The sequence below is a fragment of the Oncorhynchus kisutch genome, linkage group LG11 (genome assembly GCF_002021735.2).
Source record: "Oncorhynchus kisutch isolate 150728-3 linkage group LG11, Okis_V2, whole genome shotgun sequence".
Taxonomy (NCBI): domain Eukaryota; kingdom Metazoa; phylum Chordata; class Actinopteri; order Salmoniformes; family Salmonidae; genus Oncorhynchus; species Oncorhynchus kisutch.
The window spans coordinates 49751263-49760706 of NC_034184.2; the positions used below are offsets into that span (position 1 = coordinate 49751263).

Below are 9444 nucleotides of genomic sequence, written 5' to 3' on the forward strand. Positions count from 1 at the left end.
AGATAATTAGCACATGCCCCCAAGTTTAGTCTCTATAGTAGAGGAACGCATTGTCACCTCTCAAACAGGGCCAACCACTAGGGCCAGTGTTGGATCCTGTGTTTTACATTATAGCCATTACCATATATATATGATTGAATATTATCTGCTGTTGGCTTGTGTGGATGTATGTATGTGTTATGCAACATAGCTGACTTGAAACATTGTTAAAAGTGTCAGGGCCATGGGCCTTTCTCATGATGGAAAAATACAGAGTAGCATGGGGTGTTGCGAGAACACGCGGAAAACAGGAGCCAGGTGCGAGATAACGGTATGGAGCATGAGCGCATGGATGTTCTTCACAGCAACAGTTACATCTATCAACAGAAGCGTCAAGAGGCGGGGACCCGCCTGAGCGCCTGCAATAGGCTGAGCAAGTTTAAACCACGCCCAGTCTCTACTGTGATAGAATACTGTTTACATACATCTTGCCAGTTCCCTGTTCTGTCCTGCGTGGTATTACAGTGGGCCCGTATATACGAAAGTTGCATTTGCCATTTATTACTTAGCTAATAAAAAATACATAGTATAAAATCGGTGACTCATTGTTATATTTATCCTGATACCAGATTCGAATTTACGCAACCCTAACACCAGCTCACAAGTATTGGCTTTTTAGACACGGTTCCTAATCAACACTAAAAGCTAAATCATTTTTGGGGAAAAATAAAGAAATAATTAAAAAAGAAAATTAAACATCGCATCGACACAGACCACAAACTGAAATTGATCTCAAATCTAGTGCAAAGGCATTTTTAGAAGCATTGCCTCTATAGCTAACACCGGACACGCATTCATTCTTCATCACCCAGTCTTCTAAACTCCCGACTCCCATTTAATGCCATGATGTTTACATTTATTTTTGATTATACTTTTTGTGACGTGGATCATAGTTAGTCTATCAGGTTGCGTGATCCTCAAAATGTTACGTGGAAAATACAACTAATGGGACACAGAATTAAATGTATATCACACTCACACAAATGCGACCAGTTCTTTTTCATATTTGCATTTAATTTCTTTCACTAACAAATGTGAGTGAACTGCTGGCACTTTAGAGCCCACTGAATGTCCATCTTATGTTCGCTAACTTTAGCTTGAAGCAATTAGTGTTTACCTTTCCACAACACACAGAGTCGAAAAGGGATTTGTCCATGTGTTTACGTACAGCTGACAGTCGGCAAACCTGGCATCACAACAAACAGGAGGGGCAGACACGGGGTAGCTACGTCGAGTAATGATGTATTAATCTCCATGTCCGTTGACACAAACTCCATACATGTCTGTGTTACAGCTCGAGAATCGTGATGTTAGATTTACTCAGTGGATTTATTTTTTATTAATTTTGTTTTTACAAAAAGGTACACATTTCAAAAAATAATAATCTGACTGTATTCATTTCTGCGTACTTTTAACTTGGATCTCGTACCTGCACACATGGACAGAGAATTGCGTAGCTGGTACGCAAAATGCATGTATGTTGGCAGGTCTGTAATCGCTTTTACCTTTTCAATCTGGATTGGAATGATTTTAGTAGCTTATTTTAAATTGGTGTAGAGCTAGCTAGGGTATTACCAGTGCTATAACATTTGACACATCACCTTGAGTTAAACAAACATGATTTATTGTATTATTTTTAAAACACACGCCAGACCAGACCGATGCAAGGGTCGCATCCTGTCTGAGACTCATCACCTTTAAAGATTCTCTAAATCCTCCTGCCATGACCTCTGAACCCTTGGACAGAACCCTGGCCGAAACACACCGTCCTAGGAACCCTGGTGGAACAGAACACAGTCCACTAAACATACACAGTCCGTTCCTGAGAAGTGCACTACCGAGTCCCACGACAGCGTTTGTGTAGATCCAGCTATACCCCTCCCATTGTCGTGGTACTTGGCTTCATTTTGCATAGTCTGCAATTTTTGTTATATTTTTTTAACTATGTAAAGGCATTGCAGTTCACCAGTCCCACTTGAAATATATTATTCTATATTCATGTATGCATTCAGGGTCGTTGCACATCGACTGTAGGTCTAAGGGAAATACATTAGAATCATGTTGTGCACCATGTAGGAAATAGTGTGCCATTTGAGATTTGAAGTGAATACCGACCTGTAGGAATGTCTCTCTCTGTTGTGCTGTGGTCTCTGTTGGTTTGTGGTGGGCTGGATGGTGACAGAGAGGATTGGGGCAGTATCATGATCTGTGGACAGCTCTACTGTGTTAATTGGGTTACTGGGAGGGTCCAGGATACCTGGTTCGAGAGAGTGATTTATCTCCATATATTCCTCTTCCTCTGGTTGGTCAGACAACACCTCACACACACCCTCAGGTTCACTCACACTCATGGACACCTCCATACTTGTGCCTTTCTGCAGCATATTCTTCTTCGCTCTGTAAGAAAGAGGGGAATGTTTTATCCTCTACACACACATACTTCATTCACAGATTTGACCCAGTCCTGAATGCTGAGAGATGACTCATTCTGACACATTTCCACCACCTGTTGGACACAGTGAGACCAACCCTTGAATTTGTGTTTACATTTTGATATTCTTGATCCTCTTCACCTTGTCGAACATGAAGTCAGAGGGGTACTTATGGATCTTGATCATATGGTCTTTCCTCTGATCTCTGGTTCTGAACTTCGAACCACACCCCTCCACTAGACACTGGTACTTTGGGCGAGGGGAGAGAGAGTGAAAAACAGTGTGCATAGACTGGTCCAAGTCCAGGCCAGAGTGAGCAACATAGTGAGTGTGTGTGCACGTGCGTTTGTGTGCATGTATGTTAGCTACCATGTCCTGCCTTTCAGCCAGAATGCTGAAGAGCGAGTCATGCCACTCCTGGATGTGGATGTCGAGCAGGCGAGCGGAGGGCAGCGACCTCTGGCAGGAAGAACACACGTGTCTGTGGAGCGTGTTATAGTGATGCTCATAGTCCTCCACAGTACTGAACACCTGGCTACAGCCAGATATATAACACCTGAACTCACACTGCCTGAGAGAAAAAAAAAGGGGGGGGGGGGGGGTGAAATACAGAAAAGTCAACATGAAGGTTAATTCTAATGACTTCAATGCCAAATCTGGTAACCTAACTAAAAACTGTCTGAAGTACCATGTCAGTGTTTGTCCAGATATCACAGAACAGTCTCATGATTACCTCCACAATTTAACCTTGAACTAATTTAAACTGCTGATCTGTATTCTGGACACCATGGCACAGAAATAAAAAGTAGTTGTCAAAGTCAAAATATTATTTTGGTTCCATGTGAGAAGGCAGAAGCTCTATCAATTAGGCCTAATGCCATTTAGCAGAAACTAGACACTGACAATACATGTATGTTTTGTGCCAGGAAGACATTGAAAAATCAAGACTGAGGAAGCCATCATATCTTGAATGTGACTTGTCTTAGCATTTTGAATTTGTGAATGTGACTGCATGTACCCAGAACACTGTGTTAAAGCTGTTACTTCGACCGTGCCTCTTGACTTTCTTAAAACTGTTTTTAACTGACTCAAGTCTATCACCTGACTAATTAAACTGATCTGAAAATACTGCTCTTTAACAGTCATCAGCTATTTGTAACATTATGCCACATACATCATTCTTTCCCATGCCCCACTGTATTACCATGTGAATGGGTTATACTTTAAAATCTGTTGTTGATCACCATGGTGATGATAATATTGTTACCTGGCTGTAGGTGAGTCATAAGCTGGGCAGGTAGAGAGGTTCTGGAGGTACAGGTGTCTATGTATGTCCCCATCCTAACACACACACACACACACACACACACACACACACACACACACGTCAGTATTTTCAGTTACACTGCTGTAGCTTCTCTGCATGTGACTATAACACTGCTTGTGGTGGTAATGATGGTGTATTACCACACTGTAAAAACTATTTGTTTTAGTTATTATAAACATACATTTTATTACCCCGAACAGCCCATCTTATATAGCATATAATACAATTACTATGGTCACACAAGACAGATTGTTACCCTTCCCTTAACCTGAACTATTTTAGAGTTTAGCCTGGCTAAAGTTAGCCAGCTAGCCACCTAACTAGAATCTGAACATGTCATACGTTTAGCAAATACTTAAAATATTGAACGTTTTGAAAATTCGTAACATAATGAGTGATGGGCATCCACAAATGAATACAATACTACGTTAATGGACAGAATAATATGAAACGCTCTTAAGACCTGGTTGCATTTCCTTATCGGCGGTCATCAAAATGCTAAAGAGAACATTGGTGAATAACACAGAACACATGGTCTACATTCAGTTTTTCAGCAGTTATAGATTTAGCAGCAGCAGCTAGATTACCTCAAACAACTCGTGGTCCTTGTTGAGCAGTATTTGTTGTGGAATGAACGTTAACTTCGCCTCCCCGTCCTGTGATCCCGACGAACTGAAGAAACACCCCGGTCTAAAGCCCACCTGCAATTTAGGAATTGCGTCGATTCGTAAATCAACCAAATCACTCGCTGTCAAAAGCTGTATCAATTCAGGCTGCAGCATTGTAGCTAGTTTGCGAAAGAGGATTTTATGTCACTACCAAGTTCTCGGACATTACGAACTGATAAAGACAAAATTGGGTTGTTTTGAACCTCATGGCAGTGTAATGCCAAGGCACAGTTGCCGCGTTCACAACAACTGGGAACTCGTAAAATAGGAATTCAAATAAAAAGAAAGAGGCCCATGTTGGAATTCGGAGTTGGATGTACAAAAAATTTTTTCCCAGACTGAGTTGTTTTTCCCGAGCTCCCAGTTGTTTTGAACGCACTGAAGTCGGAGATTCACGAGTACCTCGTTCCCAGTTGTTTTGAACGCGTCACAACGGCCATGACGTTCAAAACGTGCGACAGTTCAACCGTTACCTACTTAGTCTACAACAAACGTTCGTCGTTATCAGTTAGAAATTGACATAAGATATATTTAAAGGTCCGTGTACTTTTTTAATTATTTCATATTAGACATGATACAAAACGATCGTTCTTTGTTTATTTGATTTGAATCTGAAGTCAAACAACAAACTATTTCGTTTTTGTTTAAATTAAAGGAAATATTAAATTACGAGAAACTGAATAATAATAATTCAAATATATTGTTTTTAATTATAAGTTCTGGTTCAACCCATGCACCACACGTTTTGGCAAATTAATAGTTGTGACTTTCTAACTACACAAATTGTAAATGGGTTCTTCATGATTTTTATCTTACATATTATGTAATCGAATAAACAAGTAAAGATTATTTAGGCCTATTGATTTTTTAAAGTTTTTTTTGTTTCTCATTCCAATGATGTCATCATTGACAGTCATTGTTGTGGCGAACAAATATTGGAAGAAGGAAAAGATTGCGGAAGCGGACGCTGATGTGGATCTTGAGTCTAATACCGGTGTAATCAAAGAGAATTGTAATATTGTCTAAAATAATGGGAAATGGAGCAAAGTAGCGTACAATGCTGAGAATGTCCCGTCTTACCAAAATTGAAGAATCCATTTGAGATATCCAAACTGGTGGAGAGTCCTTGGTAAAGTGAAGGCTATGAGGGTCACGAGAGGCCGGCTTGTTTAGATGTTTTGTACTTCTGAGGATCAGAAGGAACGTGTGTTGCATCTCACCCGATTTGAGAAGTTTGACATGTCGTGTGCGTCTCTTCAGAACAGGGCCCACTCAAGGGGGGTAATATCTGGCGTCTCGAGGGAAGTCGATGTTGCAGAGATAATAAATATTCCTGGAATGATTGATGCATATAAGGTGAATCATGTGGTGAATTAAGAAAAAGTGAAAAGTATCTGTTCTTTAGTTTTTTGATGTGGAGTCGCTCCCTTCTCAAGTGCAGTTGGGGTATATAAACTGCAGAGTCAGATCATTTACCCCCAAAACAATGCAGTGTGATCACTAAAGCTTTTGGACATGTTTCAAGTGTTTGCAGAAGGGAGAAGCCAAGGTGTACAAGTTGTGGAAAGGATCATATGTTTTAAAAGTGATGAAAATGTGACGTGTTGCAATTGTGGTGGGAACCATGAAGCCACGTCTTTGGAATACCCGACAAAGGTGAAAGAGAATGAGGTGGCCAAAGTCAGGGCTGTCCAGAGAATTTCATATGCAGCAACTGTTAAAAGGGTTGAGGGTTCGAATGGTGCTCCTGAAGAGTCCATGGTGAATAGGCCTTCACTGCAGGGGATGCCTTTCACCAGCAGGACCCAGATATTTTAAAGGTTAAGAAGGTGGCTTTGTGGCCTTTATAGCGATGGTGATTAATGGCACTGCCAAGGTGGAGAGAAAGTCCCAGAAAATAGATATCATTATGGATGCAGCTCCTGGGACTGAAAGACTTCTCAGTGGAGGTGTTGAAATTGAGTATTGTCACAAGCCATTACCACCCTCTCAGGCCCTGGCCTAGAGCCTGAGATATGGAGTTTTGAAGTGGGAGTTGGTTTTGTACAATTTTTACTTGAATGGATTAAATTAGTTTTCCCTATCACCTATGGATTTTCTTTTTTTCAACCCCTTCCAGTTGGTGGAGGTTTTTGGGTTATAATACACCATTTACATTTTAGTCATTTAGCAGACAGTAGCAACTAGGGCAAAGTACCTTGTTCAAGGGCACATCAGTAGATTTTTCACCTATTCAGCTCTGGGAATTGAACCAGTGACCTTTTGCTTACTGGCCCAACACTCAGCTACCTGCTGCCATATAACCCACAGCATAACTTTTTGTAGTGGGTCATGTGACCAGTCCAAATTTGCCTAGGTCAGTGAGACAGCCACTTCCACAACCTTAAGCACTTTAACCTGTAGTCTTGTGGATAGGCTCAATAACATGCAACTCATCACCACAAGCTTCAGTGCCTACGAGCTTAGACAACAATGAATAGATTTTACAGGAAAACATGAATGTCATTCGATATTCAATTATAGAAGTATTATTTACCATGGGCAGGCAAGCCGGGGTCTGGTAAAATTTGTGCCAATTACCAATGATCTACACAGTGGTCATAACCAATGGTGAACAGTTTCTAGTTGTCAATTTCAGGATCTGGATATTTCTGATGAGCCTATCAACTTACATCAATAATTAGGTATGATATAAAAACGTAGCTCTTTCAACAGACCTATGAGATGATGTGTCCTTTGAAACTCTCAGATGCGCAGCTTTAGTGTTTAAGACCTGACCCGTCCGGTCTCTCCTGGACTGCATCACCTTAGGTGACATTCCCGGGGAAAAGTGCCTCACAGTTCAACAGCCAAGTTGGCAATGCTATTAAGCTATGATTTACAACGTTTATTTGTCCAAATATGTAGGCTACTATGCCTTTACAATGCAGGGGCGCAGAGCAGCTCGCCATATAGCTTGATGGGAGGCATCGGATAAATTACTTCCCAGCAATTTCACACATTGTTATTTATGCAGTATCCTAGCCTTGATTGTCAGGGAAATGTTCTGTATAAGTATAGGCTACTTTGACTGGACAATTAGCCTACGATACAAAAAAGCTACTATTGAATAGACCTAAAGTATAGCCTATCCATTTAGCGAAATTAATGATTGAAGACAGGATTTATGCAGTATTCCATGGTGTCCATCTCTGTACCAGTGGTGTCAGTCAAGCTTGAGGCAGGACTCAAATGCTACTTTGAAATATCACATTTACATAAGTATTCAGACCCTTTACTCAGTACTTTATTGAAGCACCTTTGGTAGCAACTACAGCCTCGAGTCCTCTTTGGTATGACGCTACAAGCTTGGCACACCTGTATTTGGGGAGTTTCTCCCATTCTTCTCTGCAGAGCTCCCCAGTTTTCCTCCAAACATAACGATGGTCATTATGGCCAAACAGTCCTATTTTTGTTTCATCAGACCAGAGGACATTTCTCCAAAAGTACAATCTTTGTCCCCATGTGCAGTTGCCAACCATAGTCTGGCTTTTTATAGAGGGTTTGGAGCAGTGGCTTCTTCCATGTTGAGCGGCCTTTCAGGTTATGTCGATGTAGCACTCGTTTTACTGTGGATATAGATACTTTTGTACCTGTTTCCTCCAGCATCTTCACAAGGTCCTTTGCTGTAGTTCTGGGATTGTCTTGCACTTTTCGCACAAAAGTACATTCATCTCTAGGAGACAGAATGAGTCTCCTTCCTGAGCGGTATGACGGCTGCGTGGTCCCATGGTGTTTATACTTGCGTACTATTGTTTGTACAGATGAACGTGGTACCTTCAGCCGTTTGGAAATTTCTCCCAAGAATGAACCACACTTGTGGAGGTCTACATTTTTTTTCTGTGGTCTTGGCTGATTTCTTTTGATTTTCCCATGATGTCAAGCAAAGAGGCACTGAGTTTGAAGGTAGGCCTTGAAATACATCCACAGTTACACCTCCAATTTACTCAAATGGTGTCAATTAGCCTATCAGAAGCTTCTAAAGCCATGACATCATTTTCTGGAATTTTCCAAGCTGTTTAAAGGCACAGTTAACTTAGTGTATGTAAACTTCTAACCACTGGAATTGTGATACAGTGAATTATAAATTAAATAATCTGTCTGTAAACATTTGTTGGAAAAATTACTTGTGTCATGCACAAAGTAGATGTCCTAACCGACTTGCCAAAACTATAGTTTGTTAACAAGAAATTTGTGGCGTGGTTGAAAAACGAGTTTGAATGACTCTCCAACCTAAGTGTATGTACTTCAACTGTAGGTACAGCAGAACCCCTTATTATATGGGACACTTTTAAATGTGCCTTTAGAGGCCATGCAATTCAGTACTTATCTCTAAATCAAAAGCAATTTCGGTTAAAAGAGTCCATATTAACAAAGGAAATGGAAGGACTAACAGTACAGATAGATAGCAATAAAACTGTACCATTGAGGCTCAGAACAAGTTGGGGAAAAAACAAAAATAATTGGAGGAACTTATTCAACAAAGATCAAGTGCTATACATATAAAGTGGACTGGATGGAATATAAAAATCTTCAACATAGAAATGCTACCAAAAATAATTTACTGAACTTGTCATCCATGATTCACCAAACAATATTTTGAACGAGGAAGTACTTTAAGCATATGTTTTCATTTCAGTCTCCTCCCTCTACTAACCGAAGCTAATTGTGTGGATTCTCAATACCTTTTCTAACCTCTCTGGATTATAATTACGTTTTGGAACACACACACACACATTTTTCTTTTTACATTACCATGTAGTATACCAATAAAATGGTCTGACGGTGAGGTGGACAGACTCGGTATACATATCCCAAAAAGAAAGAAATGATCTCACTCCAATACATTTTAATATAAAGTAAGCAAAAATAGATACGATCTTGCTACCATGGAAAGAAAAATACCTGTCTATTTGTGGAAAAATCACCCTGATTAACT

General features: G+C 40.3%; 1 protein-coding gene across 3 annotated transcripts; it reads right to left on the reverse strand.

The window, feature by feature from the left end:
* Positions 1-1641: 1641 nt before the first annotated feature.
* Positions 1642-4918, reverse strand: znf511 (zinc finger protein 511). 3 transcript variants are annotated; one of them, XM_020468591.2, is made up of 7 exons: positions 4386-4918; positions 3739-3812; positions 2841-3042; positions 2587-2720; positions 2297-2436; positions 2155-2207; positions 1642-1817 (listed from the first exon to the last, which is right to left on the reverse strand). In XM_020468591.2, the coding sequence occupies exons 1-7, from the start codon at positions 4578-4580 to the stop codon at positions 1809-1811; spliced, it is 807 nt and encodes a 268-aa protein (XP_020324180.1). In that variant the 5' UTR covers positions 4581-4918; the 3' UTR covers positions 1642-1808. The 3 variants fall into 3 exon arrangements, with proteins under 3 accessions (XP_020324180.1, XP_031691781.1, XP_020324179.1); XM_020468590.2 differs by having other exon boundaries at positions 1649-1817; positions 2155-2436; XM_031835921.1 differs by having other exon boundaries at positions 2155-2436; positions 2587-3042.
* Positions 4919-9444: the final 4526 nt, after the last annotated feature.